The sequence below is a fragment of the Trichechus manatus genome, unplaced genomic scaffold, assembly GCF_000243295.1.
Source record: "Trichechus manatus latirostris isolate Lorelei unplaced genomic scaffold, TriManLat1.0 scaffold00037, whole genome shotgun sequence".
NCBI lineage: Eukaryota > Metazoa > Chordata > Mammalia > Sirenia > Trichechidae > Trichechus > Trichechus manatus.
In genome coordinates this window covers 14456145-14481554 of record NW_004443973.1, presented here as the reverse complement: position 1 = coordinate 14481554, position 25410 = coordinate 14456145, and the positions used below count along the sequence as shown (strand labels likewise).

At 36.6% G+C, this 25410-nt stretch overlaps 1 protein-coding gene across 8 annotated transcripts in view; it reads left to right on the top strand.

The window, feature by feature from the left end:
- UBR3 (ubiquitin protein ligase E3 component n-recognin 3) overlaps positions 1-25410 on the top strand; it is a 254201-nt gene that overhangs the window by 42188 nt on the left and 186603 nt on the right. For 6 of the 8 annotated variants that reach the window (XR_002823969.1, XM_023730581.1, XM_023730584.1 and 3 more), the window contains exons 2-5: positions 6100-6239; positions 8696-8854; positions 13540-13683; positions 14261-14310. Coding sequence is in view for 7 of the 8 variants with exons in the window: in XM_023730581.1 (XP_023586349.1) it covers positions 6100-6239; positions 8696-8854; positions 13540-13683; positions 14261-14310 (493 nt within the window). In the remaining variant the exon portion in view is untranslated. Of the gene's footprint in view, positions 1-4577; positions 4602-6099; positions 6240-8695; positions 8855-13539; positions 13684-14260; positions 14311-25410 lie in introns of those variants that run through there. The other 2 variants (XM_023730585.1, XM_023730582.1) reach the window with 2 other exon arrangements.

Below are 25410 nucleotides of genomic sequence, written 5' to 3'. Positions count from 1 at the left end.
GCCCTCTGTTGTGATCCTGGTCAGAGCAGTCAGTGGTGGTAGCCAGGCACCATCTAGCTGTACTGGACTCAGTCTGGTGGAGGCCGTGGTAGCTGTGGTCCATTAGTCCTTTGGACTGATCTTTTCCTTGTATCCTGTTCTCTTGATTCTCCCTTGCTTCCGAAGGGATGAGGCCAGTGGAGTATCTTAGACGGCTGCTCACAGGCTTTTAAGACCCCAAATGCTACTCAGCAAGGTAGAATGTAGAACATTGTCTTTATAAACTGTGTTACGCCAGTTGAGCTAGATGTTCCCTGAGACCATGGTTCCCACAGCCCTCTGCCCAGCAATTCAGTCCCTCAGGGAGTTTGGAAGTGTCTGTGGAGCTTCCACGACCATTCCTTGTACAAGTTGCGCTGGTTTCCTGAGTATTGTGTACTGTCTCACCCTTCACCAAAGATACCACTTATCTATTGTCTATTTAGTATTCCCCCCACCCCTCCCATCCCTCATAACCAACAAAGATTGTTACTTTTTGTGTGTAAACTTTTTCATGAGTTTTTACAATAGAGGTCTCATACAATATTTATCCTTTTGTGATTGACTTATTTCATTCAGCCTAATGTCCTCAAGTTTCATCCATGTTATGAGATGCTTCACAGATTCATTATTGTTCTTTATCGTTGTGTAGTACTCCATTGTGTGTATGTACCATAGTTTGTTTATCCATTCGTTAATGGGCATCTAGGTTGTTTCCATCTTTTTGCTACTCTGAACAATGCTGTCATGAATGTGGGTGTGTATATGTCTATTTTTGTGACGACATTGAGGCCATTTACATTCAGTGTAGTTATTGATAGACATGAGTTTATTACTGTCATTTTGTAGTGCTTTTTTTTTGGTGCCGACGTTTTCTTTGTTCCTTTTACTCTCTTGTGCTGAATTCCTTGTGTTTGTGGATTTTTTTTTTTTCATTTCTTTTGTGTTTAAAGGTTTTGTTTTCACTGAGACTTTATGTTTTTCCCCTTTATTTTTATGAGTATGTTTGTTAACTTTCTTTGTGGTTACCGTGAAATTTACCCTTATCTTTCTAAGTTTGAAGCAGTCTGTTATTTCTTGGTATCACCTTGCCTTCCTGTCCATTAGAAGGTTCTATACCTACACCATTTATTCCCTCTTTTATTGTTCTGATGTTGTTGTCATTTACAGATTAACTGCTCTGATTCCCTGCTGTATTTCTTTTGGTTTTGGATAGTCCTTGAGAGTTCATTTCCTAGATTGGTATCTGGCTGGTACGATCCTGTGTCCTAGATTCAGCCTGTGAGCTGAAGTTGTTTGTTCTCAGATCAAAGGGCTCCCTTTAATAATTCTTGTAAGTTTGGTTTGGTTTTTACATAGTCCCTTAATTTCTGTTTATTCGGAAATGTCCTAATTTCACCATCATTTTTGAATAAGAGTTTTGCAGGATATGTTATTCTTGGCTGGCAATTTTTTTCTTTCAAGGTCTTATATATGTCATCCCATTGCCTTCTTGCCTGCATGGTTTCTGCGGAATAATCTGAGCTTAGTCTTATTGTTTCTCCTTTGTATGTAACTTCTTGTTTTTCACGAGCTGCTCTCAGGATTCTTTGTTTGTCTTTGGTTTTGGTGAGTGTGATTATGATATGCCTTGGTGATTTTCTTTTGAGGTCTCTCCTATATGGGGTTCATTGAGCTTCTTGGATGGCCAGCTTTTCATCTTTCATGATACTGGGGAAGTTTTCTGTCAGCAGTTCTTCAATGATTCTCTCTGTGTTTTCTGTTTTCTCCCCCTGTTCTGGAACTCCGATCACTCGCAAATTTTTTCTTTTGATTGTATCCCACATAATTGTCATGGTCCCTTCATTTTTCTTTGTTCTTTTTTCTGAGTTTTCCTCAGAGTTGTATCCAACTGTTTGTCTTCAATTCCACTGATCCTGTCTTCCACCGTTTCAAATCTGCTCCTCAGCCCTTCTATAACACTGTCCATTTCTGAAATCTTCTTGTTTATCTTTTGGATTTCTAATTGTTGTTTTTGTATAGTTTCTAGTTGTGAATTTATTTTGGCATTTTGTTCCTGCATAATTTTTCTGAATTCTTCCGTTTTTTTGTCTGCCTTTTCCATGAATTTGTCTGTTTTTTCCTCGTTTTTTCTTTTTTTTGCTTCAACTCTTGCATAATTCTGAGTATTAGGGATTTGAATTCCCTATCAGGTAGTTCTGGTGCCTTTTCTTCTACTGGAAAGTCATCTGATGTTTTATTTTGGATGCCTACTGGAACCATCCTGTCCTGTTTGTAAATGTTTTGATATTGTCTGCTGTTTTCAGGGCATTCAGTAGTTATTTTTCTTGTTTATTGATTGTAGATTTTTTTGTTTCATCCTTTTTTTTTTAAATTTAGCTATGTCTGAGCAGGCGGGCTGTGTGTACTTTGTTGTTTGCTCGTCTGTGGGCGCGACACTTTTTGCCTCCATCTCCAATTCGCAGGGTCACTTGCTCCAGGACAGGTCTAGCTGAAGAGGAGTTGCTGGGATGGGTTGTTCGTGGCACTTACTACAACCACCAGGGCGGGTCGGTAATCAGTGTGCAGGGCAGGTTTCAGTAGGCCGTGCCTGTGCTGCTTGGTGGTGTGATGTTAAGTGCACGGTGCAGGTAGACAGGATGGAGGGGGGAGATTGTGATGTGTGGAGCTAAGGTGGGTATGGGAGAGAAGAGAGAGGAACAAGAGCCAAAAACATACAAACAAACAAAAAAGAGTGCTAGAGGAGTTTGCCATTGGAGTGGAAAGATGAGAGACTATGAAAGGAAGGAAAACAAAAAGGGGAAGAAGAAGAAAAAAAGAAAAGAATGAATAAATAAAACTTAGAAAGAAAAAAGCAAAGAAAAGCCCCCAGGGATCCCACAGGTGCAGCTGCGAGGTCTGGGGAGGTTGTTCCCAGGTGTTGAAGTACAGCCTGGCTCGGAGGCATAGAGGTGTCACTCATCGCCAGGTATTCAGGGAACAGGAAGAGAAGGAAGAGACGAGAAACTGAATAATGAAGAAAGACAAAAAGGGAACAAGAAGGAAAAGAAAACAAATTAAAGAAAAAGAACAAGAAAAACACCCAAAAAGACACACATACCAAAAAAAAACATGAAAAAAGAAATGCTCTCAGAGATCCCTCTGCATGTCTGCGTAAGGTGAGGGGGTAGGTCCCAAGCCGCGCAGCAGTGCCCGGCCAGAACGGGCTCCAAACTTGACAAAAGGAAAAGAAAACAAACAAACAGTTCAAAACAAACAAACAAACCAAAAGCTCTGGGATCCCACCAGTGTGGCAGCACGGACCAGGAAGCAATTCCACACTCGAGCGGAGCACCATAGCCCCTCAGGAAGAAGCAAAGATGGCACATGGAGCCAGGTATTTGAGCGAAAGGGAGAGGTGGTGAGAGGTAAGGAAGAAATCAGAAGAAGTGGAAAAAAGCGACACCAGCAGCCACCAAATGGCACTCAGGGAGTCGGCCAGTGTGGGCGGGTGGAATCCAAGAGACTGTGGCTGCAGGAAGCAGAGGAAGGCTGAGTAGGGGTGAAGAAGGGTGGGGGGTGGGAAAGCGTATATCTTTGGTTACCGGTTATTCTGTCTCCTGCTGGAAGCTCCGTGAAGCTGCTTTCTCATACTCCCCGTTCGCTGATCTATGATAGGAGTCCAAGATGGCGGATCCGTGCTGCGTTAGCTGATAGGGAACCTCTGCATGTATGTCTCCTTGCTCTCTGTTCTCTGTCAGTTTCTTATTCCATTTGATGCTTGGCTGAGTTCTCTATCTCTTCATTTGATGTTTAGGGTTTCAGGATTGCTGTTTCCTCTGTTTGGCTTAGTTTTTCGGATCTTTACTGTGGAGGGACGGTGTGGTGCTTCTGCCTAGAGCGCCATGTTGCTGGAAGTCATATCTCATTCTTTTTAACAAATGTAAAGTACTTCATTTTATAGAGCTACCATAATTTGGTTAACCTTTCCTCTGTTAACGAACACCTGAGTTGTTTCTAACTTTTTTGCATTGCAAACTGATACAATGAACATCTTTTTTTGTACATAAATGTTTTGAATATTTAGGAGTATTTCTGAATTATAAATTACTAGAAATAGAAATGCTACGCTAGGAGTATGAACATGTAATATTTTTATAGATCTTGCCAAGGTGTCATCAAAAACTGGGCCCATCTGTATTCCTGTGTGTGATAGTGAAAATTTCTTGCCACCTATGCTTCTTCTATCCTTTCTTCTCCTATACTGAAGTATTTTAAAGCAAATCCCAGACATCATGTCATTTCACCTCGTCATGATTCAGTATGCATCTTTAAAAATATATGTGTATTTTCTGTCTTTAATTTTTAGGTTTCTTAGTGTGGAAAGTTCTGAACATAATATAATGAAATCCCATGTAACTGCCTCCCAATTTCAACAATTAAGAATTCATAGATGGTCTTGATATACTCCTACTTACTCCCCTCCACCCTACCAGATTATTTTGAAGCATTTCATCTGAAGATATTCAATATATATATTTAAAAGACAAGGACTTCCCTTTTCATTGATAATCACAATGCTGTTGTTGTTACACCTACACAAAGTAATTCCTTAATATCATCAAATATTTTTGAACATTTTTTATATAACCACTATGCCATTATCATACTTAATAGAATTATCTCTAATGAATTAGTATCCAGCTCATAATCAGATTTTCCCGATTATATAAAAATGCTTTTTAAAAGTTAGTTTGTTAGGATTAAGGAGCCCTGGTTGCACAGTGGTTAAAGCACTAGGCTACTAACCAAAAGGCCGGCGGTTTGAACCCACCAGCTGCTCCGTGGGAGGAAGATGCGGCAGTCTGCTTCTGTAAAGATTTACAGCTTGGAAATCCTATGGGGCAGATCTGCTCTGTCCTATGAGGTCGCTATGAGTTGGAATCGACTCGATGGCAGTGAGTTTTTGGTTTTTTAGAATTGGTTCACACATTACAGGTTGTTCCTGGGTCTCTCAAGCCTTTTTTATTTTTTATTTTTATTGTGGTAAATATATATGTAACAAATTGTTTGCCTTTAGTTTCAAGCCTCTTTCAGTCTAGAGTGGTCTTTTACCTCCTTTTCCCCCCTACCACGGAGTAGTTGCTGAAATTGTCAGTTGATATTTTCACTTTATCACAGAGTTTTAATTACAGTAGCTTTGTACTATGTTTTAAGGTTTAGTTTACCATTATTAATCATTTTTTCAAGTTTTGTTAATTTTTTCACACATATTCTCTTCCATTTGAACTTAGAAATTGATTCGTGAGTTAATTCCATTGGGATTTAAATCTAATGGCATAAGTTTGGAGAGAACTAACCCCCCTGTTTTTTTAAAATAAAATTAAGTCTTTCTAGTTGAGAGTGTAGTTTTTCTTTATTTATTTAAATATATATACATATATTTAAGCTAAAGTGGTTTTGCACCCTTCCTAATAAGTTTGTTTTTAAACATTTTATAGAATTAGTTTGGTTATTTTGTGTTTGGCCACAAAATAACTTAATAGTGATTATTTGAATTTTGATTGTAGTTTACTTCATTTTTGCTCAGGTACACCAATTATACTTTAAAATAGGCATAAGCAAGATTAGAAGCAATATACTGTACACTTGAGAGAATAAACTTTTAAAATAAACGTTTTTAAGATCATTTATTCATTAGTGCAATAAATCAGAAATAGTTGAGTTAAAGACTCGAAAATGCAAATTCTTGGGAATTGATAAGTTTGTATTTAATGGTTTATAAAGGCTAGAAAATAATCAAGCAGGACTTGAAAGTAGTAATTGGCAGTTAAAAATATCCAAATTCTGTAATGAAATTTCTTTTTGTATTCTAATTGGAACCTAACTGGTATGGTATGGTCTTTTATTATGAAAAGACTTACTCAGTGCCATTTTTTATTTAAAGACCGATTAAAACTACATTCTTTTAACTTGGTGCCTTAAAAATCAGAAAGGAGCAATTTATCAGCTTTGATACTGGCCTGAATATTGTGAATAGAAGTAATATATTCTTGGCAGGTTAGACATTACTGTTAATTTTTTTTCTTTTTCATATTACAGGTTTTGCAAAAGGCATCAAATTAAATCAAGTTCAAATATTCCCTGTGTCCCCAAAGATTTACTGATGATGTCTGAATTTGTTCTTCCAAGATTTATTTTTTGTCTTATTCAGTACTTAAGAGAAGGCTATAATGAACCAGGTATGTTTTAATCCACTCCTTGTCAGTACTTTAAGTTCCCAAGTAACAAAGTTTTAGTATTAATAATAAAGTTAATTCTTTCAAATACCACTTCTTGCTTAACATTTTTAATGAGAAGACTATAAAATACAGAGACTGCATGAAAACACACTGAAAAATTAATTATATAACTGCATAAGTACCTTGTAGTAGGTATAGTCTGATGCTAGCTGGTCCTAGGGTCTTAGATGTTTTTGGTTAGACTTACTTGGCCTTTTGCAACTGAAAAAATAATCATTTTATGGAATTAAAATGACTTTATTTGGGATCATATGATGATAGAGCAGAATTAAGTCTTGGAAATATTTACATTTAACTTAGTTTTTTTAGAAGATAAATTACATTTCACCAATCTTCATTATTAATATTATTTTTGGTAGAGGTTTTAATATATCTTTATATTTAATAAGGATCCCGGGTGACACAACAGTTAAGCTCACGGCTGCTAACTGAGAGGTTCATGGTTCAAACCATGCAGCGGCCCTCTGGGAGAAAGACCTAGCGATCTCCTCCTGTAAAGATTACAGCTTAGAAAACCCTGTGGGGCAGTTCTACTCTGTCAGTGAGGTCACTGTGATTTGGAATCGATTCTATGGTATCTAACAACAACAGTTAAACACACACACACACACACACACACACACACACACACACACACACAAAGCAACTTATGAAACTTATGAGAGGGTTAGATTGCTCACTCTCATACTGGTGATAGGTATTGGTGTAAGCATTATATTAGTATTAAAAAGACAAAAGAAAAGTTCAAATTACAGGTCTTAGCCTTTTAAGATGTAGTTGCAATCTAGATTAATATACTTTAGTTTAATATGTGGATTTAGGTATGATCTATTAAGTTCTCAGGCTGACATCGTGAATTACAGATTATCAATTAGTGGTACAGTACACATTTATTAACTTCTTATGATGCCTTTTACCTTTCTAATGATTCCTGCATGTTCATCATATATGGGATTGCATTTTTGCATTATTTTTAGAGATTTGAATTATTTAATTCTATAAATAATCTTATAAATTTATTTTTAAAATATGGCACACATTTTTATCTTTTATCTATCCTTCATCCTTAAATTGTGAGGAAATATAGAACATATTCATCATTTCTGAAACTATCTTGTGTTCTTTATTGTGAGCAAACCATTATACTTCCTTATTTCTACATTTTAAGCAAACTGTACAATCCTTTGTTAAGTACTTCTAGTCCTTTAGGAGTGTATAACTTAAAATATAGACAGAAATAATAATATGATTTAGTCCCAAACTATTGTTTCTTTGGAATGATGGAAAAAAATACCAGCTAGGTTATTGGAATTGCCTTCCACATTATTTCTCATGAACTAGTTAACACACTTTTTGGACATTTACATTTTGTTTAAAATCAATTTTAAAATCAAATGTAGTATAAGTATCCTATTTCCACTGAGAAAGTAAATTTTTTTTTTTTTTTTTGGTTTGAGTCCCAGGACTCAGAGTTATCTAGAATTCCATTCACATATTATCTTTGAACTAGATTTTGACTTCTTTGGGGTAGGAACTATGTCTTATTTACTTTTGCCTCAGTGCTTATAATGTAGTAGATGCTGAGTAAATGTTGAATGAACTTGATATCCCTTTACCTGGGCACACAGATCCCCTTTTGTCTCCATTATATGTATTTTTCTTTTAACCGATAATAGCTAAACTCTAAATTTCTCTGTTCACTTCCTTTTAATCTTCAGTTTCTCTGAAACATCTCTTTTTCTTTTCATCTTTAACATGGTTTCTCAGTTGCTGTCCAAGTTTCTTATCTCTCTCTCCAATTCTACTAAATATACCTTCGCTAGAATTTTTTCCTTTTAGTAAAAATATCCATTTTTATGAGAACAGTTATCTTTTATTTTAGTTGCTTTGGCCTTCAGCTAACATGAGTCTACATTTTTTCAATATGATAAGGAGTGGGATATTTGCTGCACAGGTTTAAATTTAAAGCTGAAATAATTTTGTCCTAATACACTAATCTTGATATATTTGAGTTCTATCTTGTTTTATTCTAGGGGGTGATCTTAACTTTTTCTTAAACACTATCTTATTTTGAAATGGTCTTTGATTATGTTTATATATCTGGAAGTTTAGAACCTTTAACCCTACTGCTTCTTAAACAAATTAAGTACTGAATATCTTATGGGGTCATCTCCTCTTTTCCCCATTTCCCTTTTCTCAGAGGACTGAGTTCCTGAGCAAGTTTGCCCTAGGTTGGGTGCTGGGCTGATGCCAACTTTCTAAACAGTTCTTAAATTGATTTTTTTTTTATTGTAAAATACTGTCACCTAGGCCACTGTAATTTTAAAAGAATAATAATTGTTATTTTTTTACAAACTCTTATAAAGAAAGTTACCCTTAATTACTTGTTTCTTTAGCAGCTGATGTACCATCAGAAAAAGACCTTAACAAAGTCCTTCAGCTTTTGGAACCTCAAATTTCCTTTTTAGAAGACCTAACTAAAATGGGAGGAGCAATGAGGTCTGTTCTTACTCAGGTTTTGACAAACCAACAAAACTACAAAGATCTGACTTCTGGTAAGTAAAATATTAGAATAGAAGAAAGTATTGTAATTTACCTATTTAACTATAATCATAAGAAATTGTATATTTTAGAACTTAAAAATATAGATTTTTCATAGAATGCTAAAGCTGGAAGTTATTAAAAGAACTTATTTTATGGATGAGGAATCTGAGCTCCAGGAAAGTTAAATGACCTGTTCAAGACCTCACAACCAATTTATGTTGAGGTTGGAACTAGAACCCAGTCTCCTCGCATCTGGTGTAACATATTCATAATTATACTCTACTTCCCTTTCTGCGAACAGTAACAACAACTACTTCTAGATCTTCATTTCTGGTTCTAAACTTTTGGGTTGTCTTATATAATAATATAGAGTTGAAGTTATAAAACTTGGAATTGTTGAATGTTTGTGTACATGGTATGTTGTTATACAAAATAGTTTCTACACCTTTAGTTGCTTAAATTTATAGTAAAATAAATATACCAGTTATTTAAAAATCTTGTTATAAATAATTTTAAATATTTCCTGGGCCATGAACAATGTGTTTTGAAAATTCAATTTCAGCATATTTTTTTAGGTTAGTAAAATTTTCATGTTTATTGTTTATCATGTCTTATTTAGAGATAGTCTTATTTGATATATTTATTTCTTTAATGAATACTTACTAAGCACCTACTATGTGCTTTGCTCTGGATTAGGCACTGTTGGTTGGAGTGGGAAAGGTTAGCAGTAAGCCAGGTACTCCTATCCCCGCTGTTATGAGCATATGGTCTTGTGAGTGAGATGACATTAATAAAATCCGAAAGCAAAGATTGTGTAATTATAATTTATAGTAAATGTGATGAAAAGGTAGGACAAGTGGTTATAAAATGGAGACCTAATTTCACTGGTAGGGAGCGGTGCAGAAGCTTTGCTGAGGAAGTGATATTTAAGGAAAAACGTAAAGGTTGAGAGGAAGTCATTTAACTAGAGGGTGAGGGGAGTTGGGTGGTAATGGGACAGGGTTAGATTCCAGCTGGAGTGGGGGAGGGTTCTTCTGCTTTTGGCTACTGGACTAGGCCTTCTGTTGTAAACAACATAAAACTGGACAGAATGTAAGACATGTTTTTAGCCATTGTACCCTGAGAGAAGGGAAAGCAAGAGATGAGGCCTGTGATTGCTCTGGCTGTTTGTCTGGGGAGAACTTCCTGACTATAATGTAGCAAGATGGCATCTAAACAGAGCTATGGTGGTCTCACTGAGCTGAGGAAACAGTTATCAGAGTTTGGGTCAGCTGAGGCAGTTGAAATTTATAGAATATATAGGGCAGTACACTAGAGAGGTGGTAAGGCAGATGTGTGGTTGTCCCCTTAAAGTCTTTGCTTGAGAACACATGGATAGGATGAGACTACCTGAGGCTTACTATAGAGTGACTACTACAGGGTTGAAAGCAGAACAGAGATTAGAGGTCAGGTGATACTGGGGACATTAGTGTTTCAGCCCAGCCAGCTTGGAGAGACCTTGTTAATACCTCAGACATCTAGCTGAGACACCAGTATGCCAAATCTTAGGAGTAATGCCCAAGCCCTAGAGTAAGGTCTATTCTAAATAAGTATAAAACCCTGACAATGTCTGCGAAGGAGACAGAGTTCGGAGATGATTCCGACAATTTAGAGGGCCCTGGGGACACCTTAGGTTTTCCACGTATCTGCCATTAACAAAGTTTAAAACAAAGCCTTCATGAGTTCTAGGTGATCAGCCTATAATTGAACTGCCTTCAGAACAAAAATCAGTACTCTAAAGAGGAAGGTAACAGAATCCAGAATCTTCTATAACATGTCATTAGAATGTCTAATATACAATAAAAATTACTAGACATGCAAGAAAACGAAAAATTGCGCTCTATAGTCAAGACAAATAGTCAGTAGAAATCAACCTTGAGATGACCCAGATAAAGACATTAAAGCGACTATTATATTCAGATATTTAAAGGAAAACATGCCCAGAGAGTTAAAGAAAATATGATGTTACTGCATGAAAAGATAGGGAATCTTAGCAAAGAAATGTAAACAATAAGAAAGAACCAAATGGAAATTCTAGAACTGAAGTTATTGTAAAATTCAATAGCTGTACTGAAAAATTCACTGGATTGGCTTAGCAGCAGGTTGGAGATGACAGAAGAAAGAGTTAGTGAATTTGAAGACAGATCAATAGATTATCCAGTCTAGAGAACAGAGAAAAGCAAATGAAGAAAGCACAACAGAGCCTCAGGGACTATTAGACGGTATTGGAAGATCTAACATAGATGTAATTGGAGTCCCAGGAGGAAAAGAGAATGGGAACGAGGCAGAAAAAAATATTTGAAGAAATAATGACTAAACTTTCTAAATTGAATGAAAAACATTGACTTACAGATTAATGAAGCTTAATGAATTCCAAACAGGATTAAAAACAAAAAATCACACATAGGCACCTCATAGATTCTAGACAGAGGAACCAATTTGTGAGAATATTTATGAGTAAGAATCAGCTTACTTTTTTTTCAGGGACTAAAAGGTTAGTGTGGTTGAAGTGAAAACACAGAAGAGGTCAGCAGATACTAAAGAAAGAAACTTAATTATATATTTGTAGAATTAGATTGAAACCTTATTTAAGATACATAACCTACTTAAAAAAAAAAAAAAACAAAAAACCAAACCCATTGCCCTCGAGTCGATTTTGACTCATAGCAACCCTATAGGACAGAGTAGAACTGCCCCATATGATTTCCTAGGAGCACCTGGTGGATTTGAACTGTCAACCTTTTGGTCAGCAGCCGTAGCTCTTAACCACTATGCCACCTAACCTACTTAAGAGATGGCAAATGCTATATGGGAATTCAGCTCTCAGAAAGAGAATAATTCTTTTCTTTCAAAGAACTCCCAAACATCAATCTGTTTTACTCTTACTGTTATTCTGTCCTGCATAATTTATTTAAAAAAAAAGAAAAAAAAATCGCAATAATTACTAAGCTGAAGTTCTAAAATGAAAGTTCTATGATTGTTCAATTATAGAACCTCAGCATTTGAATATTTTTTGGAATAAATTTATCTTAACTGATACTTCTATAGAAGTTATACTTTTAATTCCTTAAATGTGATAAAAATCTTGGTAAAATGAGTTAAAAGTAATCTCATTACTTTTATTTGTATTTGAATATTTTATTAATATTCAAATATATTTTATTAATAATTGAAACTTTAAATGACCTTTTCCTAACTTGGAACCCTGGTGGCTCAGTGGTTAAGACAGTTCTACTCTGTCCTGTAGGGTCTATGAGTCAGAATCGACTCGACAACAATGGATTTTTTTTTTTTTTTTCTTGGTGTTTTTTTCTTAACTAAGATCTTTAAAATTACAATTAGAGAAGAGTTATACTTTTAAAGGTTTAGAGTTTTTTGAGCCTTTGCTCATGCTATTTTCAGAAGACCTAACTAAAAACAGAAGACTTAACTGAAACAATTTTGGTGACTTTTTGCACTATGTTAACTCTTACTTATTTTTGAAAATCCCACTTAGACATTATTTCCTTCAGGAAGCCTTTCCTAATACTCTGTTATGGCCAAGTCTGGCTACTTGGTATTTCGAGAGCACAGACTGTCAAATGAAATGAAGTCAGCCACATAATTGTCATCTACCATGTTATCTGTCTGACTTTCTCTACCAGTAAACTTCAAGTTCCTTGAAGACTGAGATCATGCCTTATTCATCTTTGCAGCCCTGTGTCTTACATATAGTCCCTGGCATATTTTAGATACTCAGTTATATAGTAGACTTTACTGCGAGTAGTCCCTGACTTATGACTGGGTTCCGTTCTGACAACTCCGTCATAAGTTGGTTCTGACATAAGTCGAATACCTCTTTTTTTTTTTTTTTAGTTTACATTATTGCCTGCTGTACAGCAGTATTTTGAACAGTAAGTCATAACACTGAAAGTCTGCAAGTGAACGTCTGAGAACAATAACATCAGCAAATTACACGCTGCAACATTGTATGTAGAACATATTACTAATAAGATGTACAAAAAAAGGCAGTTGCAAGTGTGGTTGTAACTCGAATACGTCGTATACGTCGTAAGTCGGGGACTACATGTATTTGTTATAAACATGCTGTATATTCTGAGACAGTTAATGCCAGATGTAAGCACAAAAACGTTATCTGAAGTTATTTTATATAATCCTTTCTAGGGTTCCCGCTCTATAGCTATTTTAGATATGTATAAATTGCTGGTATTAGGTGCCATTGAGTTGGGCTCTGATTTGTGGCAACCCCATGCACAGCGGAACGAATTGCTGCCTAGCCCTGCATCATTCACATGATCAGTTAAGGATCAGACTGTTATGATCCATAGGGTTTTCACTGACTGATTTTTGTAAGTAGATCGCCAGGCCTTTTTTCTTAGTCCGTCTAAGTCTGGAAGCTCTGCTGAAACCTCTTCAGCATTATAGCAACACTGAAGCCTCCACTCAGAGACAGGTGGTTGCTGTGCCTGAGGTGTATTGGTCGGAAATCGAACCCAGGCTCTGGCATGGAAGGCGAGAATTCTTCCACTGAACCATCACTGCCCTCATGTATAAATTAGCTGTATTTATATTTGTATATATTAACTAATGAGATGCCTGTATTTAGATTTTGAATGGAATAATTTTTTTCTTATTTTAAATTTGTTTTAAATATTAGGTCTTGGAGAAAATACTTATGCAAAGAAAAGTCATGAAAAGTATCTTATAGCTTTGAAGAGCTCTGGACTTACATATCCTGAGGATAAGCTTATATATGGTATGCAGGAGCCATCTGCTGGCACTAGCACTCTGGCAGTTCAAGGTTTGTCCAAATATTTAATTTGAACAATAGTGACTTTTCTATATTAAAACAAAAAACCCTCAAAGTTTGCTCATTATTGAAGAACGTTTATTTTGAACTAAGACAGTGTCGTTCTTGTAAGGAGAGTAGTAAAGTATGATAGTTTAGAGACAAGAAAGAATAAATCAGCCAAAGAAGAGGGTGCATTTTTTCTTAATTGGAATTTGGTTAGCTTATTAAGGTTCTCATTCCAACTTATGAAAAATATGGCAATTACTATTCAAGAGTAGCCCAAAACTCTAGTTACTCATTATTTTAGTAACCATAGTTTAAAAAACGATCCTTCTGAAATACCGTTTGTAATTATTAAATTTGGATATTCACTGGAAATTTTCTATTGAAGTAAAACCTGTTAGGTCTAAATTTATTCAAGATGTGAACTCTGCCAAGATAGCTTTTGAATGAGGTGTCCTAACAAATCAAAACTTAGCTTTCTGATATTTGTATTTTGTTATTTTAATAGTTTGCGTCAAAATAATTTTAAAGTAAAGGAATATATAGCAACTCTGAAGGGCAACTTTTTTTTCCCCTCCAAAAGGTTTTGCGGGTGCAACAGGAACCTTGGGCCAAGTAGATTCTTCAGATGAGGTGAGATTTAAAGTTTAAAAACTTTTTAAAAATACAATCGTAAAGGTTTTAGAACTGTGCAGATTTGTGGATATTGTCTAGTTTAAGCTCTTCATTTTAAGACAAGGAAACCAAAGCACAGAGTGTAGTAACTTCATCAGGATAACACAATTCTATAACAAGGACTAAAACTAGATTCCTACTTCTCCTTTACAGTTAATTTCTCTTTTCACAGTTTAAAAATGGTGTTTCTCTTGATTTTTCTCCTAGGAGGATATCCTCAAATTTATCCAAAGAATTGTCATAGGTGCAATGAAATTATTTTTAAAAATCTAGCTAACTAACTCTAGAATAATTTATTAAAAGAGTATGAGGTATAACTGCTTATCCAATCTCATAATAAAGTTATACCTTATACGTCAAGGATTATTAAAAAAAAAAAAGCAGTGTACTGGGAAATAGACTATCAATTAGAAATTTCAACTTTTATGGTATTTATTAATAATAAATATTTTTAATATACCCTTTATAACATTCCTGTATTTTACTGGTATATAATTTTTGAGAGAAAAATTGTTTTGTTACTTATATTTTTTTTATTACCTTGATATTTATAAAGTTTAAATTTTGTATTTCTAATTATACATTTAATAATTGAAAATTTTAAAATAAAATTGTGCTGCATTTAAACATATACATCTTTTTTTTTCTTTGAAAACTCATTTTGATATGATAGCACAATATGGACTAAGTCAAGCATCCTCCTTTTGAATGAGTGATTTCTGTTGTAGAAGTCTTGTAATTGATTTAATGGCTTAAAATTTCAACTTTGTAGTAATATTTTTGCCCTCTAAAAAGGCTCCTAAAAGTGTAACATAGCTTTATTTTGTGATCAGTAGCCATTAACCAACCAAACTCATTGCTGTCGAGTTGGTTCTGACTGATAGCGACCCTATAGGACAGAGTGGAACTGCCCCATAGGCTTTCCAAGGAGTGGCTGGTGGATCGAAACTGCCAATCTTTTGGTTAGCAGCCAAGCTCTTAACCACTTTGCCACCAACGTTCCCATTAGCCATTAGACAGTTGCAAATCAAAACTATAACAAGATACCATCTCACCCCTGCAGTCTTGTTTTGAACAAACCATTTAAAATAGCTTTCATCAACAAAGTAGGAGGCCTCACACTTCCCAGTCTCAAAGCTTACTGTACAGCCACGGTAATCAAACAGCCTGGTACTGATTCAGTGACAGACACATAGACCAATGGGATAGAATTGAGAACTCAGAAGTAAGTCCATCCATCTACAGGCAGCTGATCTTTGACAAAGGGTCATAGTCCATTCAGTGGGGAAACAGTCTCTTTAACAAATGGTGCTGGCAAAGCTGGGTATCCATATGAAGAAAAATTAATCGGGATCCACACCAGGCACAAAACCTAACTCAAAATGGATCAAAGACTTAAATGTTTAATCTAAAACTATAAAGTTCCTGGAAGATATCATAGGGTCAAAACTAGGATACCTAATTTTTGCCATAAATAGTCTATCAAACAAAACTACAAATGCATGAATGACAGAAGATAAATTAGATAACTGGGACCTCCTAAAAATTAAATATTTATACTCATCAAAAGAGGGTAAAAAGAGAAGCTACAGACTAGGAAAAAATCTTTGGCAACCACATATCTGGTAAGGACATAACCTCTGAAATATATAGAAAACTTCAGCAACTCAACAAAAAGACAAACCAATCAGAAAATGGGCAGAGGACATGAACAGACACTTCACCAAAGAGGACAACAAATACATGAAAAGATGCGTGATCGTTAGCCATTAACCAACCAAACCCATTGCCGTCGAGTTGGATCTGACTCACAGCGACCCTATAGGACAGAGTGAAACTGCCCCATAGGGTTTCCAAGGAGCAGCTGGTGGATTTGAACTGCTGATCTTTTGGTTAGCAGCCAAGCTCATAACCACTTTGCTACCAGGGTTCCCATTAGACATTAGAGAGATACAAATCAAAACTATAACAACATACCATCTCACCCCTGCAAAAATGGCACTGATCAAAAAAACAGAAAACAGCAAATGCTGGCAAGGTTGTGGGGGGCTTGGAATTCTTGTACATTGCTGGTGAGATTGTAAAATGGTAAACCAGTATGGAAAGCAGTATGACGCTTTCTTAAAAAGCTAGAAATAGAAATACTTTATGATCCAGCAATCCCACTCCTAGGTCTATATCCTAGAGATATAAGAGCATGACACGAATATACATGTGCATGCCTATGTTCACTGCAGCATTATTCACAATAGCAAAAAGATGGAAACAACCTAAGTACCCATCAATGGATAAATGGATAAATTGTAGTACATACATACAATGGGCTGCTACACAACTATAAAGAATAATGAAGAGCCTGTGAAACATCTTATAACATGGATGAACCTGGAGGACCTTATGCTGAGTGAAATAAGTCAATCACAAAAAGATATTGTATGGTCCCACTATTACAAAAAGTAGAAATAGATATACACACAGAAAGCAAAGTTCTTTGATGGTTACCAGGGATGGGAGAGAAAGATAGGGGAAATCACTTTCTAGATAGTAGACACTTGTTACTTTTGGTGATGGGAAAGGCGATCCCAAATATGAGTGAAGTAAACACAACTTGACGAAGGTAAATATAGTAAGATGTACATGAGAAAAAGGGACAATTTCAGTAAATGCTATAACATACACAATTTTGTAACAACAGTAAAAACAACCAAAAAATATGCGTGTGGTTACGTATGTAGATATGGATGCATATATGTGTATAGGAAGACATGTGAGTGTCTTAGTTATCTAGTGCTGCTAAAACAGAAATACCACAAGTGGATGGGTTTAACAAAGAGAAATTTATTCTCTCAGTCTAGGAGGGTAGCTTCTGAATTCAAGGTGCCAGCTCTAGGGGAAGCCTTTCTCTGTCGGCTCTGGGGGAAGGTCCTTGTCTTCAATCTTCCCTGGTCGAGGAGCTTCTCAGCACAGGGACCCCGGGTCCAAAGGATGCGCCGTTCTCCTGGCTCTTGTTTCTTGGTGGTATGAGGTCCCCACGTCTCTCTGCTCCTCAGTTCTCCTTTTATATCTCAAAAGAGATTAATTTAAAACACGACCTAATCTTGTAGATTGAGTCCTGCCTCATTAACATAACTGCCTCTAATCCTGCCTCATTAACATCATAGAGGTATGATTTACAACACATAGGAAAATCACATCAGATCACAAAATGGTGGACAACCACACAATACTGGGAATCATGGCCTAGCCAAGTTGACACACGTTTTGGGGGGACACAGTTCAATCCGTGACAGTGAGTAAATGCATGTGCATATATAGGTGTATCTGTAGGCATATATACATACACACGTTTGTGTGTATTGCATATATATCTACATATATAACACACCACATAGGGGGCAGGCACACTTATGGAGACTTCCTAGACATAGCCAGACAACCTGCATGATTGGTTTACTGGGCCAAAAGGCTTGGGATCATAGTGTCGGGGACAACTTAGTCAACTGGCATAACATAGTTCACAAAGATAATGTTCTACACCGGAGTTTGGTGAGTAGTGTTTCACTCTTAAAAGCTTGTGGGCGGCCAACGAAGATACAGCTATTTGTCTCTCCTTGTATGGAGCAAAAGAGAATGAAGGAAATCAAAGGCTCAAAGAAGAAACTAGTCCACGAGACAAATAGCCCACACGAACCGCAGACTCTTCATACCTGAGCACAGGAGAACTAGATGGTTCCTGACTACCACTACTGATGTTCTGACCAGGGACACAATAGAAGGTCATGGATTGAATGGGAGAAAAATGTAAAACAAAACTCATATTCCTAAAAAAAAAAAGACTAGACTACTAGACTGATAGAGACTAGAGGAACCCCTGATATTGCCTTAAGATACTCTTTGAACTTGGAATTGCAGCTATTTCTACAGGTCACGTTTTAGCCAAATAATAGATTGGCTTATAAAATAAACCATATCACTCATGAGTAGTGTGCTTTCTTAGACAATTTACTGTAGGAGACCAAGCTGTCAACAGTTACCCAGAAGCAAAGATGAGAAGGCAAGGAGGGGAAGGGAAGCTACATCAGTGGAAACAGAACAAACAGAATGGAAATAAAGAGAATGCTGACACATTATAAAAACTGTAACCAATGTCATGGCACAGTTTGTATAAAAATTGTCAAAGGGGAACATAATTTGCTGTGTTAACTTTCACCTAAAACATTGAAATATTATTAAAAAAATAAAATAGCTTTAGTCAGATTGGAGATGCTTTTAGTATGCTGCTGTTAAAATAATTAAAACTCACTGAAAATTGAGTTTAAGGTTTAATCTGAACAGTTGTTCTGTATGCATATAGGGAGGCCATTCTGATTCTAGAGAAAGCAGATGGGTCGAAGAAGCTAGGTACAGTGAGGCTTATAAAGAGAAGAAAACAAAGTAACAAAAAAAGCAAACCCGTTGCTGACAAGTCGATTCCAACTCATAGTGACCTTATAGAGGAGGGTGGAACTGCCCCATAGGGTTTCCAAGGAGCGATTGGTGGATTTGAACTGCTGACCTTTTGGTTAACAGCTGTAACCCTTAACCACTGCACCACCAGGACTTGTAAAGAGAGGAGGAGGGAGAAATATAGACGATGAACCATTGGCTAATCTTAACGTGATCGATTGAACCCAGCCTTCCCCCTTTAGTGATATAGGTTACTTCTGGCCTGGCTGCTAATAATTTGGTCCTCTGCCCACCTGCTGCCATGAGGCTTTTTGAGATTTTAATTAGGAGATAATGATTTGACAACTATATTTTTCTAGCAGGGTAAGACAAATTTACATTGCTGTAGAACAGTTTCTGGCAGGCTTTTGCAGTTTGAGTCAGGCTTTTTATGGTTAATATTTGGTTTCATGGATAAGAAAAACCTTAAAATCATAGTTAAGATGTCTGTTATTAATTTTGCTATTCAACACTGCTTAAGAGTTTGATTCTGGTGTTAGACTGCCTGTGTTTGTATTTCGACCCCTATACCAAAGAGCAGTGTGACTTTGGACAAATGTCTTAACTTCTCCATGCCTAAGTTTTCTCCTTTGTAGAACAAAGATAATAATAGTATCTACTTCATAGGAGTCTTATAAGGATGGAATGAGTTAATATATGTAAGTTCTTAACAGTGGTGCCTGGCACGCATGTATGTGTTTGTTGAATAAACAAAGTAATATAAATTTTAAAAATTGCTATAAATTATTAGCTTAAAACCTTTTTATTTTTTAAGTTTAAAGTCTTATTCGTAAGAACAATGTTGCTGTAATGACAAGTGGGGAAAACTTATTGGTATTTAAAATAGACTTTCAAAAATATATAAACTTTATTATTTTAACTAAAACAGTGAAAATTCTATTTTGAAGCTGGGGAAGGGAATGATAGGGGTAAGAGTGCTAATTCTTCATATGCCAAAGAAGGAAGTAACTAGGTAATAGAGGTGGTTTTAAACTGTTCCACTCTTTTTTTTTTTAAAGGGCATTTTTTGGGGAGGCTGAATGGCCTATGAGGCTAGGAGGACTAGGAGTTGAATATGAATGGGTTACATGAGTACTTCCTTGGCTAAAGCCAGACAGAAAAACAGCCTTGTATCTACTGCCAGTGGAAACTTAAAAAAAAAAGCTGTTGCATAATGAAATGGTTTAGTGATGTTATCCAAAAAATCTGCTTCCATTGAATCAATTTCAAGCCATAGTTACCCTATAGGACAGAGTAGAACTGTCCCATAGGGTTTCCAAGGCTATAAATCTTGTATGGAAGCCAGCTGCCACATCTTTCTCCCCTGGAGTGGCTGGTGGGTTCAAACCGCCAACGTTTCAATTAGCAGCTGAGTGCTTTAACCACTGTGCCACCAGAACACTGTTTATTAAAATAATTTAAATATCTTAACTTGATTTAGAATGACAAAAGTCCATGGTTTTATGTTTGTTTGTAGGTATATGGTAGGTTAGAACTTTATTATTTAAACATACTTAGCATTATGCATACAGCAGTCTTGCTAAAAATTCTGCTCTATTTTTATGAACTGAATTTGATTTCTGGGCATGTAGAAAGCTGATCTTCAACATAGATACTGCCTCCTCTGTTAAGGGAAGACGAAACAGTCATTTTTGTCTTGGCCTAAGCTCTCCAGAGGTCTCTAGGTGGTACAAACGGTTTGTGCTTGACTGCCAACCTAAAGGTTGGTGGTTTGAACCCACCCAGTGGTACTAGAAGAAAAGGCCGGATGATCTGCTTCCATTATGCTTCCATTAAGACTACAGCCAAGAAGATCCTATGGAGCAGTTCTATTCTGTAACACATGGTATCACTCACCATGAGTTGGAATTGACTTGACAGCAACTAACAACAATTGAACTCTTTAGATTTCTGTTTATAACTGCATTACAGAAATACCACATTTTGTGCTTGGGTGCTAGGAGATCCTTTTGGATGGCGTTTGACTCTTTTCTAAAAGTAATTCTAAGAGGATATCAGAGATTTTGAAATAATGGTCCTTTATTACATAGCTTCTAATCTGTCCTTCTTAGGTTCTGACTTCTGTTCCTTATCTTCCCTTTCTTTTCATTTACTCCTCTTTGTTTCAGCAGCTTCTGTGTATAAAATGTTTTTGTTTTTAATTGTAAAAATATATGTAACACAACATTTGTCAATTCAACATTTTTCAGGTGTACAATTAGTGAAATCAATTATATTAATCATGTTGGGCCACCATCTCCCATAATTAATATGTTTTATATAATCATTTGTTTCTTAGTTATGATTATGTCTTAGTGTGACTATCAAAATAAATACTTTTTGATGATGACAATCTTAAAATACTTTCTTTCAGCTCCTATCCTTATTAAAAAAAACTAATTGCTGTTGAGTTGATTATGACTGATGGTGACCCCATGTGTTTCAAAGTAGAACTGTGCTGATTTTTCAAAAGTAAATCACTGGGACTTTCTTCAGAGGCACCGCTGAGTGGGCATGGATCTCCAGCCTTTGAATTAACAGCCAAATGTGTTAACCATTTGTACCACACAGGAACTCTATCCTCATTATACACTATTTGTGATAGTTGCTGAGAAGACCAGTGCTTGACTTTCTTTTAAAGCGTGTGACATATATTTAACTTATGTCTATTTGAAAATAGTTTAGACACTTTGACTCTTAAGTTCTAGTTTAAATCCAGAACACTCAACTGTGCTCATGCGGAACCTGTACATAGACCAAGAGGCAGTTGTTTGAACAGAACAAGGGGATACTGCGTAGTTTAAAATCAGGAAGGGTGCGTGTCAGGGTTGTATTTTTTTTACCATACTTACTCAATCTGTATGTTGAGCAAGTAATCCAAAAAGCTGGACTATAAGAAGAAGAACGCAGCATCAGGATTGGAGGAAGACTCATTCACTTATGATAGGCAGATGACACAACCTTGCTTGCTCAAAGTGAAGAGGACTTGAAGCACTTACTGATGAAGATCAGACCATTTCAGGAAGTAGCATATGATTAAGAACCGATGGTACTGACGGAAGAAGTCCAAGCTGCACTGAAGGCATTGGCAAAAAACAAGGCTTCAGGAATTGACAGAATACCAATTGAGATGTTTCAGCAAATGGATGCAGCACTGGAGGTGCTTTTGTCTGTGCCAAGAAATTTGGAAGACAGCTACCTGGCCAATTGACTGGAAGAGGTCTGTATTTTTGCCCATTCCAAAGAAAAATGATTGAACAGAATGCTGATGTTATCAAACAGTATCCTTAACATCACAAACAAGTAAAATTTTGCTGAAGAACATTCAAAAACACTTGCAGCAGTACGTCTATAGGGAACTGCCAGAAATTGAAACCGGAATCAGAAGAGGATGTGGAATGAAGGCTGTCATTGCTGATGTCTGATGGATCTTGGCTGAACTCAGAGAGAATACCAAAAAGATATTTACCTGTGTTTTATTGACTATGCAAAGGCATTTGCCTATGTGGATTATAACAAATTATGGATAACATTGCAAAGAATGGGAATTCCAGAACACTTAATTGTTCTCGTGAGGAACCTATACATAGACAAAGAGGCAGTTGTTCAAACAGAACAAGGGGATACTGAGTGGTTTAAAATCAGGAAAGGTGTGTATCAGGGTTGTATCCTTTCACCATACTAATTCAATGTGTATGCTGAGCAAATAATCCGAGAAGATGTACTATATGAAGAAGAACACGGCATCAGGATTGGAGGAAGACTTATTAACAACCTGCTATATACAGATGACACAATCTTGCTTGCTGAAAGTGAAGAGGAGTTGAAGCATTTACTGATGAACATCAAAGACCACAGCCTTTAGTATGGTTTACACCTCATAAAGAAAAACAAAAATCCTCACAACTGGAACAGTAAGCAATATCATGATAAACCGAAAAGGTTGAAGTTGTCCCAAGAATTTCGTTTTACTTGGATTCATTATCAATATCCATGGAAGCAGCAGTCAGGAAATCAAATGACGCAGTACATTGGGCAGATCTGCTGCAAAAGACCTCCTTAAAGTGTTAAAAAGCAAAGATGGCACTTTGAGGACTGAGGTGCGCCTGACCCAAGCCTTGGTGTTTTCGGTCATCTTATATGCATGCGAAAGCTGGACAGTGAATAAGGGGGACTGAAGAAGAATTGATGCCTTTGAATTATGATGTTGGTGAAGAGTATTGAATATACCATGAACTCTCAGAAGAAAGAACAAATCGGTCTTGGAAGAAGTACAGCTGGAATGCTCCTTAGAAACAAGGATGGCGAGACTTCATCTTACATACTTTGGACATGTTATCAGGAGGGACCAGTCCCTGGAGAAGGACATCATGCTTGGTAAAGTAGAGGGTCAGTGAAAAAGAGGAAGACCTTCAGGGAGATGAGTTGACACAGTGGCTACAACAATGGGCTCAAGCATACCAACGACTGTGAGGATGGCACAGGACCTGGGCAGTGTTTCATTCTGTTGTCAGTATGAATCGGAACCGACTTGATGGCACGTAACAAGAACAACATACAATTAATTCTTCATGTATTTCTCAAGGCAGCAGAATGTGTATCCTGGAAAGGACTTGAGTTAGAGTTAGGCAGACCTAAATTTGAATTTTGGTTCATAATACCCCTATATTTTTTGGCAAGTTATTTAACTTCTGAACCTCAGTGTCCTCATGAAAAAAATGGTGAAAATTCTAATGTCAGGATTAAATGAGATAAGATATATAAAGCACTTTTCATGACAGGGCACACATTTGACACTTGATAAATGTTTTGTGTCCCAGTGCTTTAAGTGTAGAATGGATTCAAGTATTTGAATTTGTGAGCTGTCGTGAATCAAACATTCTGCTAATCTTTTAAGAGGAAATATTTTATTAAAGCATGATTGAAAAGCAGTAAGTTTATTTTTAGAAATTTACTTAAAAAATTACCTGCGTACGACCATGGAATACTATGCAACAGTAAAGAACAACAGTGAAGCTGTGAAACATCTTATAACAGGGAGGAATCTGGAGGGCATTCTGCTGAGTGAATTTAGTCAGTCACAGAAGGACAAATATTGTATAAGACCACGATTATAAGAACTCAAGAAAAGGTTTAAACACAGAAGAAAACATTCTTTGATGGTTACCAGGGTGGGGAGGGAGGATGAGGGTTATTTACTGACTAGATAGTAGATAAGAATTATCTTAGGTGAAGGGAAGGACAGCACACACTACAGGGGAAGTCAGCATAGCTGGACTAAACCAAAGCTAAGAAGTTTCCTGAATACAGTCAAACACTTTGAGGGACAGAGTAGCAGGGGCAGGGGTCTGGGGATGATGCTTTCAGGGGACATCTAGGTCAGTTGGCATAACAAAGCTTATTAAGAAAACGTTCTGCATCTTGCTTTGGTGAATGGCCTCTGGGGTCTTAAAAGCTTGCAAGTGGCCATCTAAGATGCATCAGTTGGTCCCAGCTACCTGCAGTAAAGGAGAATGAAGAACACCAAAGACACAAGGAAAGTAGTAGCCCAAGAGACAGAAAGGGCCACATAAACCAGAGACTTTATCAGCCTGAGACCAGAAGAACTAGATGGTACCCGGCTACCACCAGTGACAGCCCTGACAGGCAACACAACAGAGAGTCCCTGATGGAGCAGGAAAAAGGTGAGGTGCAGAACTCAAATTCTAGTAAGAAGACCAGACTTAATGGTCTGTCTTAGACTAGAGGTACCCCGGAAAGAATGGCCCCTGGATTCTCTTATCAGCCCAGAACTAAAACAATTTCTGAGGCCAACTCTTCAGACAGGGATTGGACTGGTCTGTGGGACATAAAGTGATACTCGTGAGGAGTGTGCCTCTTAGCTCAAGTAGATATAAGAGACTAAACGGGCAGCTTGTGTCCGGAGGTGAGATGGGAAGGCAGAGAGGGTTAGAGCTGGTTGAATTGGTTGAATGGACATGGGGAATCGAATGGAAGGGAGGAGTATATTGTCACAGTATGGGGAGAGCAATTAGGGTCACATAACAATGTATGTATAAATTTTTGTATGGGAGACTAACTTGAAATGTAAACTTCATTTAAACTAAAAAAAAAAAAAAAAAGAAAAATTACCCGTGTACAAATATATTGGTTTTGTTGGATAATTCAGGTAACATAAAAGTCCCTTCTTTGCCCTCCCTAATACTAGCTCCTCCTATGGGTAGCTACAATGAATAGTTTGGATGTCCTTGAAGACCCTTTTCTTTTTTTTTTTTTAAATTTCATAGCACAGTAATTTTATTCCTAGGAAGACGATAATAGACAATCATTAGTAAGAGATTATATATTTTGTCTTGGTAACTGGTTGCATATGCACTACTTTTAATAGAAGGTATACATTCTAAGAAAAATGTTTAAAACTATTACTATTATTTTTTTCTCTTTTCCCCATACAAAAATTTATACATAGTTATGTGACTCTAATTGCTGTCCCCATGCATAACTGTGGCAGCACACTCCTCCTTTCCACCCCTGATTCCCCATGTCCATTCAACCAGCTCCTAAACCTCTCTG